Source organism: Lissotriton vulgaris, chromosome 4_1 (genome assembly GCF_964263255.1).
Source record: "Lissotriton vulgaris chromosome 4_1, aLisVul1.2, whole genome shotgun sequence".
NCBI classification, from domain to species: domain Eukaryota; kingdom Metazoa; phylum Chordata; class Amphibia; order Caudata; family Salamandridae; genus Lissotriton; species Lissotriton vulgaris.
Window position 1 is genome coordinate 755,112,396 of NC_141691.1, and position 16,276 is coordinate 755,128,671.

Genomic DNA, 16,276 nt, shown 5'->3' on the forward strand with positions numbered 1-16,276 from the left:
CACAAAAAAAACTATTTAGCATGTGAACCAGTAAATACACTTATGCGATGGTATAGTTCTTTTTTTCTGCTTGAGCCCAAAATATGGTTTCAAAGCATTTCATAGCCATCTCTTGCAGCTCCAGCATTTCATGGTCATATTATGTGACACTTTATTCAGTCAACACGCAATGCTATGAGTAACATCTCGACATATATATATATTCTGTTGCACGAACAAGGGTCAATCCGAATGGAAGAATGTGAGTCACAATAACATCATGGAGATAATATATTTGATGAGGCATTACCCTCAAATAATACCTGGCTTATTTGAGTGATTACCAAAGAATGACTTCCTGTACTTCCAAAGGCGTGAGCTCGCTCTTGGTGTGGACTACATGAAAGATGCCTTACTCCCTGGGGCCTTCCTACACCTAACGCTGTGACTCATCCTTCCACTGTCGTGTTTATGACGTGGCCAACAGCACCCCTTTGCGAAGACCTGTGTAAACTTGCCCATTTGCTGCAGCGTAAATTAAACCTTCTGCCATGGCCCATCTTTTCGTTTGGTGACTTGGTTTCAATTAGACGCCCACCGCCAGCAGCTGGCCACGCACGACGTTTTACCGTCGCGCGGATTGGATTATCCGGTCACGAGGCCGGAAGCGAGGGTTTCACTTACCACTTCAGTCGGCCTGTAGTACTTGTGGTCAACGGCTACGTGGATCTTGCCGGTCTCCTTGCACAGGCCTACTTCATTCTCATCCTTCCCTTGCCACCTGTAAATAAGACAAACAATTACTGAGACCTTAATTACACCGACCCTCTGCTTTTAAGAGCCATTTGACCTACTTCAGATGTCTGGGCCCAGTGTCAATCCACTCAACGGGAGAGTGTGTGTGAACTCATTAACTGAAGGAACAAAGATAAACGCGGAGGGGCAAAGGGGGTCGGAGGGACCACAAGGGGTGCTAATGACCTCAGAAGACAGCATGCTTCAAACCAATATCACTTACTTACTTAAAATATCACTTAGTTAATTCCACCCAAGTTCATTCCACCTTAAACCGCCTGACAGATTAACTGCACATACTTGTGTTCCAACATTTCGATGCACAGCTACTAACCTACAAAGGGACTCGATCAATGTGGTAAGTGTTGTATTGAAGAGATTACTCCAAGTAGGTTGAAATTAGTTTAATGTAGAGAAGAGCAGGTACACAGCCTTACAGGTTAGCAGTCAGCATCAACTGAATAACATTGGAACACATAGGTAAGAACACAGTGTAATAACTCTAGCAGGGGTCTTCAATCTCTGGGGCGCGACCCCCAGGGGGGTCGTGGAGTCCTGGGAAGGGGGTCGCAGATTGTCAGTTTGCCTTAGTGGCGTCGGGCTGAGTGAGGGTGCTCACGGCGGAGGCCTAATTCACACCAAGGGGTGAAAAACAACAAAGCCTCATTAACAAGTAAAAGGTCTCTTAACCCCTTCACTGCGGCGGCTATTCCGCCGCAGTGCTAAGGGGGTGGGGCGGCCGCGCGGCGGCCGCTTGCTGGTGACGGAACCGCTCTGTCACCAGCGTTGGTGGCGCTGTGCTTATGATGGAGCGGTTCAGTCATGGCCCGCCCCGCTCAATGGAACGCTCAGCGCAGGCGCGGAATTCACGCCGCGCAGGCGCTCCGTCCATGACGGAACCGCTCCGTCATCAGCACAGCGCCACCGCAGCTGATGACAGAGCGGTTCCGTCATCAGCAGGCAACGGGTTAAAGACCTGTGAAGTACTGGGGTGCGGCTTTGTGTGTGTCCCTCTGAAGGTGTTTAAGCCCGGCTCACATACACGAGGAGGGGAAGGGATGGGGGGGCAGGGGAGGGTGGCTGGGGGAGGAGGCTGTAGCCCTTTGAGTTCAAAGGACGTTGCGCGCCTGGAGCTGTGCGTCCTGCCTGTAAAGCACAAAGCACAAACCCTCATGCCTGGCGCCTGTGCAGGAGAAATGTGCCTGAGAGTCTGTTCTTCAGGTGAGATGTTAGTCAGTCAGTCAAAATACTTTATTGCGATAACTTAATATCATACAAAGACAATGGCAAATATATAATACATTGATACAAACAACACATACATTGAGAGCAATTAAAAACAATTAAGGTTAACAAGTTAAAAATCATCATACATTATGTTACAATTTTATATCAGCATGAGTAATACAAAGTGCAAAGTGCTAAAGTGCAAAGAGAACTTAAAAAGTCTAAAAAAAAAAAGTCTTAAAAAGGTGAGGTGTTGTTATAGCCTGTCCGCCCCCCGCAGGGAGGCACAGAGATGCCCTCCCATGAGAGAGGAAGAAGAAGGAAGAAGACGCAGAGAGATACTGACCCCCCCCCACTCCGCTCCCCCCATGAGAGAGGCACAGAAAAGGTGGGTGGATGAATGGATGAAAGGTTGGATGGATGAAGGATGGATGGATGGATAAAAGGTTGCATGGATCATGATGGATGGATGTGTGAAAAGGTGGGTGGATGAATGATGGGTGAATGGATGGATGAAAGGGTGGATGGATGAAGGATGGATATGTGAAAAGGTGGGTGGATGAATGATGAGTTGATGGATGGATGAAAGGGTGGATGGATGAAGGATGTATGTATGCATGGAAGGATGAAAGGGAAGATGGATGAAGGAGGGATGTATGGATGGATAAAATGTTGCATGGATGAATGATGGATGGATGTGTGAAAAGGTGGGTCGATGAATGATGTTTGAATGGATGGATGGATGGAAGGGTGGATGGATGAAGGATGGATGTATGGATGGAAGGATGAAAGGATGGACGGATGAAGGATGGATAGATGGATGAAAGGGTGGATGAAGGGTGGATGCATGGATGGATACAAGGTTGCATGGATCATGATGGATGGATGTGTGAACAGGTGGGTGAATGAATGATGGGTGAATGGATGGATGAAAGGGTGGATGGATGAAGGATGAATGTATGGATGTAAGGATGAAAGGGTGGATGGATGAAGGATGGATGGATATGTGAAAAGGTGGGTGGATGAATGATGAGTGGATGGATGGATGAAAGGGTGGATGGATGAAGGATGGATGGATAGATTGATGGAAGGAAGGATGAAACATTAGATGGGTGAAGGATGGATGTATGGATGGAAGGATGAAAGGGTGGATGGATGAAGGATGGATGTATGGATGAAAGGGTGGAAGGATGAAGGATGAATGTATGGATGGAAGGATGAAAGGGTGGATGGATGGAAGGATGAAAGGGTGGATGGATGAAGGATGGATGTATGGATGGATAAAATGTTGCATGGATGAATGATGGATGTGTGAAAAGGTGGGTGGATGAATGATGGGTGAATGGATGGATGGAAGGGTGGATTGATGAAGGATGAATGGAAGGATGAAAGGGTGGACGGATGAAGGATGAATGGAAGGATGAAAGGGTGGACGGATGAAGGATGGATGTATGGATGGATACAAGGTTGAATGGATCATGATGGATGGATGTGTGAAAAGGTGGGTGGGTGAATGGTGGGTGAATAGATGGATGAAAGGGTGGATGGATGAAGGATTAATGTATAGATGTAAGGATGAAAGGATGGATGAAGGATGAATGGATGGATATGTGAAAAGGTGGGTGGATGAATGATGAGTGGATGGATGAAAGGGTGGATGGATGAAGGGTGGATGGATGAAGGGTGGATGGATGAAGGGTGGATGGATGAAGGGTGGATGGATGGAAGGAAGGATGAAACAGTAGATGGGTGAAGGATGGATGTATGGATGGAAGGATGAAAGGGTGGATGAAGGATGGATGTATGGATGAAGGATGGATGTATGGATGAAGCATGGAAGTATGGATGGATGAAGCATGGAAGTATGGATGGATAAAATGTTGCATGGATGAATGATGGATGGATGTGTGAAAAGGTGGGTGGATGAATGATGGATGGATGGATGGAAGGGTGGATGGGTAAAGGATGGGTGTAAGGATGAAAGGGTGTAAGGGTGTAAGGATGAAAGGGTGGATGGATGAAGGATGGATGTATGGATGGAAGGATGAAAGGGTGGATGGATGATGGATGGATGTGTGAAAGTGTGGCTGGATGAATGATGGATTGATAGATGTGATGAGGTCTAACAGGCGCATGTATGGTTGTCGATAGTGGTTGATGATGAGGAGTACCAGTTTCTAGAAACTTTTGTTGGGAGGGGTTCCTTAAGCCTAAAAAGGTTTTACAAGGGGGTCTCGGCATCAAAAAGTTTGAAGACCTCTGATATAGTTGAATGCGGAATGAACACAGTTAAAGGTGTATAACATGTATTACACAACATAACACATCCCCCTTGGAACATAATTAAAAAAACAATAACTTGTAACCGACATCACCCCCCACCATATAAAATAAAAGGGAGAGAAAAAAAGGTGTATAACATGTATTACACAACATAACAGTAAGCCATTCACTCTCATCTGTGACCGCGTCTTCACTCAAGTCTGGCGTTTTTTAGTTTAAACTCTTACTCATTATTTTTACATGTGAATGCAAGCAATTTTGAGAGCTGTTGTGTTCATTGCCGGAAAATTCATTAGAAAATGATTTAAATCAAAAGAGAAAAAAAAACACGTTCAAATGTTCCTGTCAACGACTGTTCTCAATATGGCAAGAAATACCAACATGCAAGGCACTCTGAGACCACTGCATGGCAGTATAAACAGCGCTTTATCAAAAAAGGTCAAATAAACGTAACATTATTAAAATATTGAGCGAAGACTAGTAACATCACAAAGGCAGATACCACCATGCCACAGATGGCCACAAAAAGCTAGGAATCTCACCTTGCCTGCTACGCCCTCTAGCCCCCTGTCCCTTGTACCCTTTAACTAAGCACTCCTTCTCCCCTTGTTGGGGAAAGATCCAACTACTTTTACTCTGGAGTCTCAGTAATCCCTCTGAAAGAGTCCACAGCACTAAGGGAGCCACTCACAGTTGAGGCATGGTATGGCGCCCCTTGCCAAAGCACTTCCTCTACCCTTTTTGGGGAACCTCTCCCATTTTTGGGGAAGGATCCAGTAGGTAGGCGTTGAAATCTCAGAGACCCCCCTGAGAGAGTCCACTGTGTAAAGGGAGCCTCTTGCATCAGAGTTGGGGGAATGATATCACTTCCCCTGGGATCACAGCTTACAGGACTTTGAACGCAACTTTTACTTGTCTACCGGTTTTTGCCCCCGTCACCCTCTCCCTCTTCTTTCATGTTGAGTCTCTCATCCTCCCCCTCCTCTTCTCCTCCTTCATTTGCAGTCTACTTCCCCTGCTCCTACCCCCTCCCCCCTAAATAGTTCCCCTTGCCTACTTTTTCCCTTACGCATATGCCCTTATTGTTTGTCTCGACCGAACATGTAACTATGTAGCTATGCTCTAATAACTGTATAACCTTTATAACGATGTAACCTGCAACTATGGTCTGATACTCATGTAAAGCGCTCTGATACACCCGGGTCTAGCCAGCGCTATGTAAAACCTTTCAATTAAATACAAATAAAAAATTATACTGAGGGTGGTCAGTGGTCTTGGATGACCACCTTGCATCAAATATTACAATTATCCTAGAGCCAACAATACCATCTATGGGCACAATCATGTCGTGGATGCCTCTCACATGGTACCAATTAGCACAGATATGCCAGATTCTCGACTTAGTCAAGGTTTAACACCATTATGGTATGGATGAACCCACATATCGCAAGAAGTACTACAAATGCAGCAGTTCCAACAGTTTTTCAGGTGTGGTCAGCGTCATGCCATTGCTGCATTCACCATATGGTACGTTTTAACACCAATATGCCACAACCAACAATTTTTCAGGGGCATTGCACCATGGTAGCCTAATTTGCCAAGTATTACGAGCAATATGGATCCAATTTTGACTTGCCATGCTTCCTCGGCTCATGGGCTCCATTAGGTAGAGGGGGCCGGTTGTCTCTACTTCTCCATGACCGAATGCAGCCTCTGAATTTGGAACTGAAAGTAGAAACCAGTAGACCAAGACACTGATGCCCCAAAAAGGAAGCTAGACAGAGCATCAGGAGCAGGATTAGGGTGGGAATGGCCTGACTTGTGCCATCTCCTAGCTTCTGTTCTGACTGAAAGTTTCACTTCTATCAGAAAATGGGACAGGGGTTGGGATCTCACCCTTGCTCCTCTCCCTCCTTTCAGGTGGTCCGAGTCTGCTCTCAGTGGAGTGTCCCTTGATAGTACCATTTAGCAGCATGATGCTGGGTTATGGACAGTATGTCTGCTAAGTACAGAAAATTGTGTATGTGTGAGGAGGCATATCTAAATTATATCTGCACACATGTACACCATTGAAGCCTATCTGCATATTGCTGTGTACTTATGTTATAACTTGGTATTGGACCTATGAGATTAAAGTCTCGGAATATAAATTTGCGTTGGTCATGGTGTATGTGTATTCAAAATGGTTGGTGGTTACATTTTTACGTGAAATCACAACCAGGAAGACCATAGAATTGTTGGAGGAAGTATTCAGAGGGGAAGGCTATCCCACTAAACGTATAACTGACAATGGTACACAGTTAACATCTAGAGAAATGAAGCTATTTTTGGAGACCTGTGGTATATGTCATTCTCGCACCTCGTTATATAATCCACAAGGAAATGGTTTTGTTTAGAGGGCGAATCGCTTAATCAAAGGTGTGGTGCAGATGGCTTATGCAGGTAGAGGTAATGTTAAAAAAATGGTTGAGGAGCTGGTGTGGGCGTATCCCACCACAGAAAATGGTGTCACTAAAGAAATTCCCTTTAGTTTGATAAGGGGACAAAATGGCAACACTAAAATGTGTCCTGCTTGGATGATTTTTTTTTTAAGGAAGTGGTGATCCTGTTGTTGTTTCACAAATGGGAAATTTGAAACCAGGTGATCTTGTCAAGGTCAAAAGTGGCAGGTTTGAAGGATCTGGTGTCAAGTTTCGTGGACCATTCAGAGTTAAGGATTTGCATGAAATGTATGTTGTTTTGGAGAATGGTGAGAAGTGGAATAAGCGCAGGGTAGCCATGTTCGAGGGTGTGCGGAGAAATGATTCAAATCCTTTAGGTAAAGATGTGAGTATGGGGGATGGTTGAAGTGGTTATATGTTGATGGATGATTGTGAAGTTTTGAGAGGAGAAGTACAGGGCAGAGGTTTAGAAAGTGGTTTAAGACAAGGCCATTACAGAATGAGATGTCCACCCAAGTACTTGAAGGATTATATTTGCAAATGATATATTTTTAGATTTTGTTCTGTTTCATTCTTTACTCATTTCATCACCAAGTGTTTTCCATGCGTTAAGAGAAGAGGATGTGTTATCATTTGGTTGTGTACCTTTAATGTGTATGATGTACTGTGGTTCTTTATTAGAATGTTCTTTGCATTCTGCAGTGTGTGTTCTTTGTACAGACGGTTGATAGCTGGCTGGAAAGGGAACATCACCTGCAGACAATTACTTCTACATTAAATGATACTAAAGCTTCAAGGACTGAAAGTTATTCTTTTACAAAAACATGGCAATCTAGAGATTGATCACAGTTCTGCCACCACAGCCTCCCGCCACCCCTGCTCTCCTTTCACCAGCAGCTATGTCTGTAGGAATGGCGTGTGCAGACAGTGTGCACAAAACTACAACTGTATATTCATGAAATCAATTATGTTTTCATGCATACTACCAGCGCAGAGCACATTAATTGGTGAGTATGGGGAGGCCACTGGCAGGGCGTGACGGCTCACAAGTGGGGCACCATTCCCAAATATCACTCTTGGCAAGTACACTGGACCATTGTTGGAGTCCTATACATGAGGTGTGGACTACACTTAGGGCTCTCAGAGGCAGATCTAGTCATTTACAAAAGGCCTACAGGATCAAGCCAGCTTCAACACTGTATTTACTAAGAGGTTTAGAAAAATAGGGTGGGGAGGTGGTTGCAAAATACTTGTCCACACATGTTTCTGTACACAACTGAAAAGACTTGAAGACCCCAGTCAGGACCGCACACCCTCAAATCCAAACGAGTCAATGACAAGTTAACTAATTGTTTTTGAAAAGCCAGGTTATGTATATTACAGTACAATCAAAACACAAAAATTATCCAGAATCATATTGCCAGTAATTCATATATTGAAACACAGCAATCGCAGATAATCACAGGTCAAAATTCTAACTTATGTAACAGTTAAGTAAATGAGTACACAGTTTGGCGATATTTACAATTGGGACCTCCATGGGCAAAACTCAGGTTGACCATTCATCCCAGAAGGACCACACAGATCGAACCATCAGCATCGTTGAGGGGCGGTCCCCACTCACTGTAGCAATGTCCACATCCCTGGTCCCGCCCTTCCAACACCAACTAAACAATCAATACGTATATAGTGTGGCTGGATGTATGACGTGACAACGCATACTGTTACCACGCATACCTTTACAACGCGGTATTTACAACGAATACCGTTACAACGCATAGCGCTTAGAGGTGCTGGATAGTGGTAAGTATAATTTTATATTCCAACTCCAGTCCCCGTGGACACTAGGGAAGGTGTTGGATATAAAATTATACTTATTCCCTATCCTAGAGCGCCCCCCAGCGCAATGCGTTGTAATGGTATGCGTGGTAATGCCTGCGTTCTAATGGTAGTGCGTTGTAAAAATTCAGTTGTAAACGTTGTATACCAGTGTGGCTTGTCACCGAGAGGGTATCCAAGCACTGTGCTGCAGGTATCAGTCGAAGAACCAGGCCTTGAGTCCCTTCTTGAAGTAGGTCAGCGAGGGTGAAGAGGCGGATGCATGGTATATGTGCGAGAGCGAGGTGAGCAGAATGGAGATTCCTGGGGGGAGGGGGTCAGTGGAAATTCAGGCGGTGGTGAAGTAAGTAGGTCCTTTGTCATGGAGGACTTTGTAGGCATGGGTCAGGAACCTGAATCGGCATCGCTTCTGGATAGGGAGCCAGTTGAGGTCTTCTGGTGCTGGGTGATTTGGGTCCTCTTGGGCAGGTTGAGGTTCAGTCTGGCTTCTGGATTTTCTGGAGTCTTTTCATGACCTTGTGGTGGTGCCTGCATAGAGTGTGTTGCCGTAGTCCAGTCGGCTGGTGATGAGGGTCTGCATTACCGTCTTCCAGGTGCTGATGGGGAGCAACTTGAAAACTCTGCAGGGCATGTGGAGAAGGGAGCCACTTGAAAACTCAGCAGAGCATGTGGACAGTGTAGAAGCAGGCTGAGGAGACGGCGTTGATCTGATGTTCCATGGCGAGTTCACCAGGGCCGGACTGCAAACCCAAAACAACCCTGGCAATTTTCTCAGACCAGCCCCTGGGGGAACACTGCCAGGCCTTGGGAGGCTGGAAACACTTTCTTGCTGCTTTTGTTACTGGGGACCGATATTGCAGCTGCTGCAAAATCGGCCCCCACCACTAAAAAACTGCCCCCCACCCTTCCAGCCTCCCAGGGAAATGCTGATGCCCAGAACGGCCGTCTGTCCCTGGAATTCGCAGTCTAGGATGATGCAATGGTTGCGGGCGTGGTCTTTCGGAGTGGGGGTGGGTCCAAGTTTCAATGGCCAACAGAAGCCATACCAAAAGGTATGTGTCTGCCCAAGATCAGAACTTCAGTTTTGTTCATGTTGAGCTTCATCCAGGCTGAGACATTCTTCATACAGTTGTTGAAGTTGATCTCCGTCGAGGTGGGGTCTGCTGAGAACGTGAGGACGAACTGGGAATTGTCATCCTAGGAGATGATGTTGATGTTGTGAGTTCTGGTCATTTGTGCGAGTGGTGTCATGTAGAAGTTGAAGAGGGTTGGACTGAGAGATGAGCCCTGAGGGACGCCGCAGATGGGGTGCCTGGGTTGTGAGGTGAAGGGAGGGAGACGGATTCTCTGGGTGTGCCACTTGTGATAAGATGCCATCCATCAGAGAGCATTGTCTGATTTTGATCTAGCGCAGTCGATGAATGAATGTGTGTAGGTAGACTGTGTCGAAAGGTGGAGCAGGATGCAGATGTCGTCTGTTGCGGCAATCAGGACTGTCTCAGTGCTGTGATTGTCTCTGAAACCTGATTTGGGGTCCAGCAGGTTGTTTTTTTCGAGGTGTTCAGTGAGTTGGAGGTTGATGACCTTCTCCAGGACTTTGGCAAAAACGGAAGCAGTGAGATGGTACAGTAGTTCTGGAACTTGCTGGGGTCTGCAGACACCAGGTTGTCTCAGGAACTACAAGAAATTTAACCTGGACCTACAGCCCCATGTCCAACACTGATGCACAGTACACACATGCCTCAAGCAGGTGTGAACATCCTTTTCCGAAATCCGGAATGCTATCTTCACTGTCAGTGCTGCTCTGAGAAGAATGAGATGGAGTTCAAGTTCAAAAATTTGTATAGCGCACTACTCACCCAGAGGGTCTCAAGGCGCTTGGGGGAGGGGGAGTATTATTTATCGAATAGCCAGGTTTTAAGTTCCTTTCTGAAGGAAATGTGGTTCTGTGTAAGGCGGAGGTGAGTGGGGAGAGAATTCCAGGTCTTGGCAGCCAAGTAGGAGAAGGAACTTCCTCCCATGGTGGATCTGTGGATGAGCGGAACTGCGGCGAGGGCTTGATTGGAGGATCTTAGTTGGCGGGTGGGTGTGTAGAAGGACAATCGTGTGCTGAGGCATTCGGGTCCTAGTTTGTAAAGGGCCTTATGTGCGTGGGTGAGGAGACAAAATGTTATTCTCTTGTTGACGGGAAGCCAGTGGAGGTCTTTCAGGTGACCGGTAATGTAAGCTTGGCGAGGGATGTCCAATATGAGTCTGGCTGATGCGTTTTGGATGCGTTGGAGTTTTTTCTGTAGTTTGGCTGTGGTTCCGGCGTAGAGGGAGTTTCCATAGTCCAGTCTGCTGGTGACCAGTGCGTGGGTGACAGTCTTTCTTGTTTCGGTGGGGATCCAACGAAAGATTTTCTTGAGCATACGAAGTACGTTGAAGCAAGAGGAAGAGATGCCGTTGACTTGTCTGGTCATCGAGAGGGAGGAGTCTAGGATGAAGCATAGGTTACGTGCGTGGTCTTTGGGTATGGGTGCCGTGCCCAGGGCCGATGGCCACCAGGAGTCGTCTCAGGCAGAGGGGGATGATCCTAGGATGAGGACTTCCGTTTTGTCTGAGTTAAGTTTTAGGCGGCTGTTTTTCATCCATTCGGCTACTTCTTTCATGCCTTCGTGAAGATTGGTTTTGGCGGTGTTGGGGTCTTTGGTAAGGGAGAGGATCAGTTGGGTGTCGTCAGCGTAAGAGATGATGTTGAGGTTGTGTTGTCGTGCGATGGATGCGAGGGGACTCATGTAAACTTTGAAGAGGGTGGGACTGAGTGAAGATCCTTGTGGTACTCCGCAGATGACTTCGGTGGCCTCTGAATTGAATGGAGGGAGTCGGACTCTCTGGGTTCTCCCGGCGAGGAACGAGATGATCCAGTCCAGGGCTTTTCCTTGTATGCCGATGTTGCTGAGGCGTTGTATGACGGTGCTATGGCAGACTGTGTCGAAGGCGGCGGAGAGGTCGAGTAGAATGAGGGCAACTGTTTCTCCATTGTCCAGAAGCGTTCGGATGTCGTCTGTCGCTGCAATGAGGGCGGTTTTGGTGCTGTGTTTGGCTCGGAAGCCGGACTGTGAAGTGTTGAGGGAGTTGTTGGATTCAAGGAAGGCGGCGAGCTGATTATGGACGGCTTTCTCAATGACTTTGGCAGGGAATGGGAGGAGGGAGATGGGGCGGTAGTTCTTAAGTTCAGAGGGGTCTGCTGTGGGTTTCTTCAGGAGGGCGCTGAGTTCGGCGTGTTTCCAGCTTTCTGGGAAGGTAGCGTAGTTGAAGGAGCAGTTGATGACATCAGGGAGATGGGGTGCGATGATGGAGTCTGCTTTGTTGTAGATGTGGTGGGGGCAGGGGTCGGTTGGCGAACCTGAATGGATGGAGTTCATTAGGCGGATGGTGTCTTCAATGTTGATTGGGTTCCAGGCGTTAAGGTTATTAGAGGGCGGTTTGGGTTCGGAGGTGGGTGGAGTGGACTGTTCATTGGAAATTTTCTCAAAGCTGTTCTGTATGTCGGCTATTTTGTTGTAGAAGAAAGAGGATAACGAATCGCAGAGGTCTTTGGAGGAAGTAATGCCGTTTGAGGCTGCGGTGGGGTTGGTAAATTCTTTGACGATGTTGAATAGTTCCTTGCTGTTATGGGCGTTGTTGTCGAGTCGATCCTTGAATGCTGTTTTCTTGGTGGATCGGATCAATTGATGGTGTTTGCGGGTGGTTGTCTTGAAGGTGGTCAGGTTGTCAGTGGTTGGGTTTTTTCTCCATGTTTTCTCGAGAGTACGGCATAGTTTCTTGGATTTCTTAAGGTCATCGTTGAACAAGGGGGCCTTTCTGCTACCCTGTTTGGTTCGGTGGTTTTTCAAGGGTGCTAATTCGTCAGCGCTGTGAGTGATCCATTGTTTGAGTTTGGTGGCAGCTTGGTTTGGGTCCGATGAGAGGGCAGGAGGGTTTTGTTTGAGCGATGTGAGGAGTTGGTCTGTGGTGATTTTGTTCCAGTTTCTTCGCGGAATAGGTTGTGGGGGGTTGTGGGTCGAGGTAGTTTTGTAGCTGAAGTGAACACAGCTGTGGTCCGTCCAATGGAGAGCTGTGGTGTGATCGAAGGAGATGTGCTTGCTGGAGGTGAAGATTGGGTCGAGCGTATGTCCGGCTACATGGGTGGGGGAGTCAACAAGTTGTTTGAGTCCGAGATTGGCCAGGTTGTCCAGAAGGGTGGTGGTGTTGCTGTCGTTTTTCTTTTCCAGGTGGAAGTTGAGGTCTCCCAGTAGAATGTAGTTCTCGGAGGTGAGGGCGTGTGGGCTAATGAAGTCAGTGATGTCTTCGCTGAATTGTTGACAGGTTCCTGGTGGTCTGTAGATGAGGGTGCCTCTAAGTGTGGTCCTGGGGTCGGTGTGTATCTGGAAGTGGAGGTGTTCGGCAGTTGTAAGGTTATCTTCGAAACTGGTCGTGATTCTGATGGTGTTCTTATGGACGATGGCGATGCCTCCTCCTGTTTGGTTGATGCGGTCTTTTCAGATGATCTTGTAAGCGTCCGGGATGGCTATGGCGATGTCGGGCACTGATAAGGTGTTCATCCAGGTTTCTGTAAGGAAGGCGATGTCCGGTGAGGCAGTGTCGAGTAGGTCCCAGAGTTCGGTGGTGTGTTTGTGGACCGAGCGGGTGTTCAGCAGGATGCACTTCAGGTGGTTAGAGTCGGAGCTGTGTTTGGAATTAGTGGATATGGTGTGGGTCTTGATGCAGGCGAACTTGCAGGAGTGGCAGGCGAAGGGACCGTGGGTGCGTCCTGGGGCAGCCTTGTAGCATTGTGGTGTGCGTCCGGGGTTGAGGGCTAGAAGGGTGGCGGCGTTGTACGTTATGCGGGCGGAGTGGGTTTTGCGAGGACCAGGTGGTCTGGCGCTGGGCGCGGACGGGCGTAGACGGGCTTACCTTTGGCGCACCTTCGGCGCGCAGGGGGCGCGATCGCTGCGCGTGAACGCTGCGCGCAAATGCATCTGTTATAAATGGGTGGTGGAGGGGTCGGGGCGGGTCAGCTGGGAGGCGGTAGCGGGGAGGAGAGACGGGAGAGGTCTCAACAACAAAATGGATGCAACTACAAAGCGAAACCGGGGCACAGCCGAAGCAAGCAGAGATCTGGGCAGTGCTAGCGTCACAAGCGGCACAAATAAATGCTAAATGCAGGCGATGCGGTCAAAAATTAACACCAATGAGCATATGCAAAATTAATTCTCACAATTCCAGCGATGCAGCGCAAATAAGCACAATTTATCAGTGAGCAGGCTACGATACCAGGCGCTAGGAGGAGAAGCGCTGTCGAAAAGTAAACTTGGGGGTAACCATTCCACCACAAGGGTGACAAAAGCCAAGCCACCCAGTTCTTCGTACTCATCACCAAAAAACAAGTTTTGGGAAAAAGCCAATATGTTGTCAATAAATCGGTCAGTCTCTGCTTCAGATAAATGCACCCTATGCTTGTGAAACATGAGGCTGCCCCAAATCAATTTTTGGGGAATGTTACATGAATTCCCTGCGATGCAGGGCGCGCTACAAAATTAGTTTAATTTATTTAATTGTTTACTTACCTCCAATCATCCATATTCCGGTGTTTACTACCCCCACCCTGCCCCTCCCCGCCCCGCCTTTCCGCCCCACAGAACATCCCTCCACGGCCCGCAACTGCTCTGCAGGTTATCTTGTAGTTGTCCGGGATAGCTATTGTGATGTCGGGTGCCGAGGAGTCATTCATCCAGGTCTCTGTCAGGAAGGCGACATTCGGGGAGGATGTGTTGAGCAGGTCCCAGAGTTCAACAGCGTGTTTGCGTGCAGAGCAGATGTTCAGGAGTATGCATCTGAGGTGGTTGCGTCCTGTCCGGTTTGGAGGGTTGGATGCTGGTGAAGCTGCAGTTCAGGCAGGAGAAGGGTCCTTGGGTGCGCTTGGGGCCGCCGGGAAGCAGGTATGTGATCGTCCGGCGTTGAGTGCGAGGAGGGTGCTGGCATCGTAGCGGAGGCGGGGGTCGTGGCGTTTGCGAGGGCCAGGGGTTCTGGCGCTGGGAGCGGTCCAGGTGCGGCCGGGCTTGCCTTAGGCACGCCAGCAGCGTGCCCGCTGCGCGGCCGTGCAGCAGCCTCAATATAAGGAGAGGTGGGAGGGAGGAGCAGCTGGGAGCGGGGTTGCGAATGGTCGAGCAGGGGGGCGGGCCACAGGGGCGCAGCGGCGGGAAAGAACGGCGGAGGGAACAGAAGGCAAAGCAGAGCACAGAAAACAACAGGAGGGAGAAAAAGGAGATTTAGAGTGATAACAAATGACAAAACAGCCAAAAACAATACAAAATACAAACGCAGAGAGCAGCCTCGAACTCGCATCAGACAGCAGCAGCAGCGAGCTGGGTGGGCGGTCACAACAGGTGGTGCTGTTGCGGTGGTGTGGGGAGCGACCGGACCGAGCAGGGTCAAGGGTCGCAGAGTGGAAACAGCAGTATCAGCACTGTTGACACTAAATGTGGGAGTAACCCAACAAAACGGTGGGCACATAAGTGCTTGTGACACACAGGGTGGACGGCGCAAGTGACAAGTGGAACAGTGATTAACTGTGCTAGGTGAACAAATGAGACAGTATTTACAAGGTACTTGAGGCTCACAGGTAGGTATTTACAAAGGTTTAAAGAGGGTTTAGCATTTTGATGAACCAGAGTTTAGCGCAAAAAGTTGAGCCGGAGAGTCAACAGCGTTTCGGCCCGTCGCAAATTAGTGTCATCAGGACCAGGTTACTTTTTGGATAGTACTGATATTGAAAAGAAAGGATGGTAAATTCACGTGAAGAGAGAAGGGAATCCGGGGGGGGATCCAATGGCTCAGAGGGACCATCAGGGGTAAAAATGAAATCGGACGCATTAGGCTGCCCGGTAAGGAGAGCGGGCGCTGGTCACCCGCCCCGGGATCTAGGATCGGTATCCACAAGCAATTGTAGTCTGTCAAGTAGATTAGCCCAGCACCGGGTTGAACGGTAGGCGACCTGTAGATAAAGTTAAGTTTGTCAGGGTAGTCCGACCCGGTTTTCAGCCGATCTCCTCAGATGGCCCCTAGAGGATCATTGCTTAGACCTCTGCGCACATTCATTGTCCCTCTTCAATTCAACCCCCCAGCTCCTGGACTTGTCCCACCCACGCCGATCTCGGACTACTCTGACAAATGTAACTTTTCACCGAAGAAAAGGTGGTACATGGGGAGACATTGGATTGCAGTGAGTGGCCTACTATCGAGGAACCCAGCCCTGGCTCTGAGTCAGAAGCGGAGTCACTAGATCCTCCCTCATCGCCCAGCTTAGCAAGGACACATTTTAAGAGCTGTGCCAACTCTGGATCACGCCCTTTCAGTTTTGCAACTCAACTACTCCTGGCTGAAATGTTATATCGACACACTCAAGAAAACAGATTAACACAATTAAATAACACAGCCATGAAGCACAGCACTTAAGATTCACCTTTGATGTCCCGGTCCGCGTTCCTGGCCCTGTTCAGCTTCGGATCATCAGAAAGAGAGAATGGACTTCCCATATAAGCACCCTGTTGTGCAGCAAACACCAACCATCCTGGGCTAAAGAAGGGTGACCCAGACTATGGGAGGGGGGGGGGGGGGGGGGGGCGGGGAATACGGTGAACCCTGATGCTACTCCTTGTAAAGTGATGGCTCCCTGCTGAATCCACGCT

At 48.3% G+C, this 16,276-nt stretch overlaps 1 protein-coding gene across 1 annotated transcript in view; it reads right to left on the reverse strand.

Moving 5' to 3' along the window:
- GMDS (GDP-mannose 4,6-dehydratase) overlaps nt 1-16,276 on the reverse strand; it is a 1,789,479-nt gene that overhangs the window by 224,122 nt on the left and 1,549,081 nt on the right. The window contains exon 9 of the mRNA XM_086965061.1: nt 664-760. Within this exon, the coding sequence (XP_086821187.1) occupies nt 664-760 (97 nt within the window). The remainder of the gene's footprint in view (nt 1-663; nt 761-16,276) is intronic.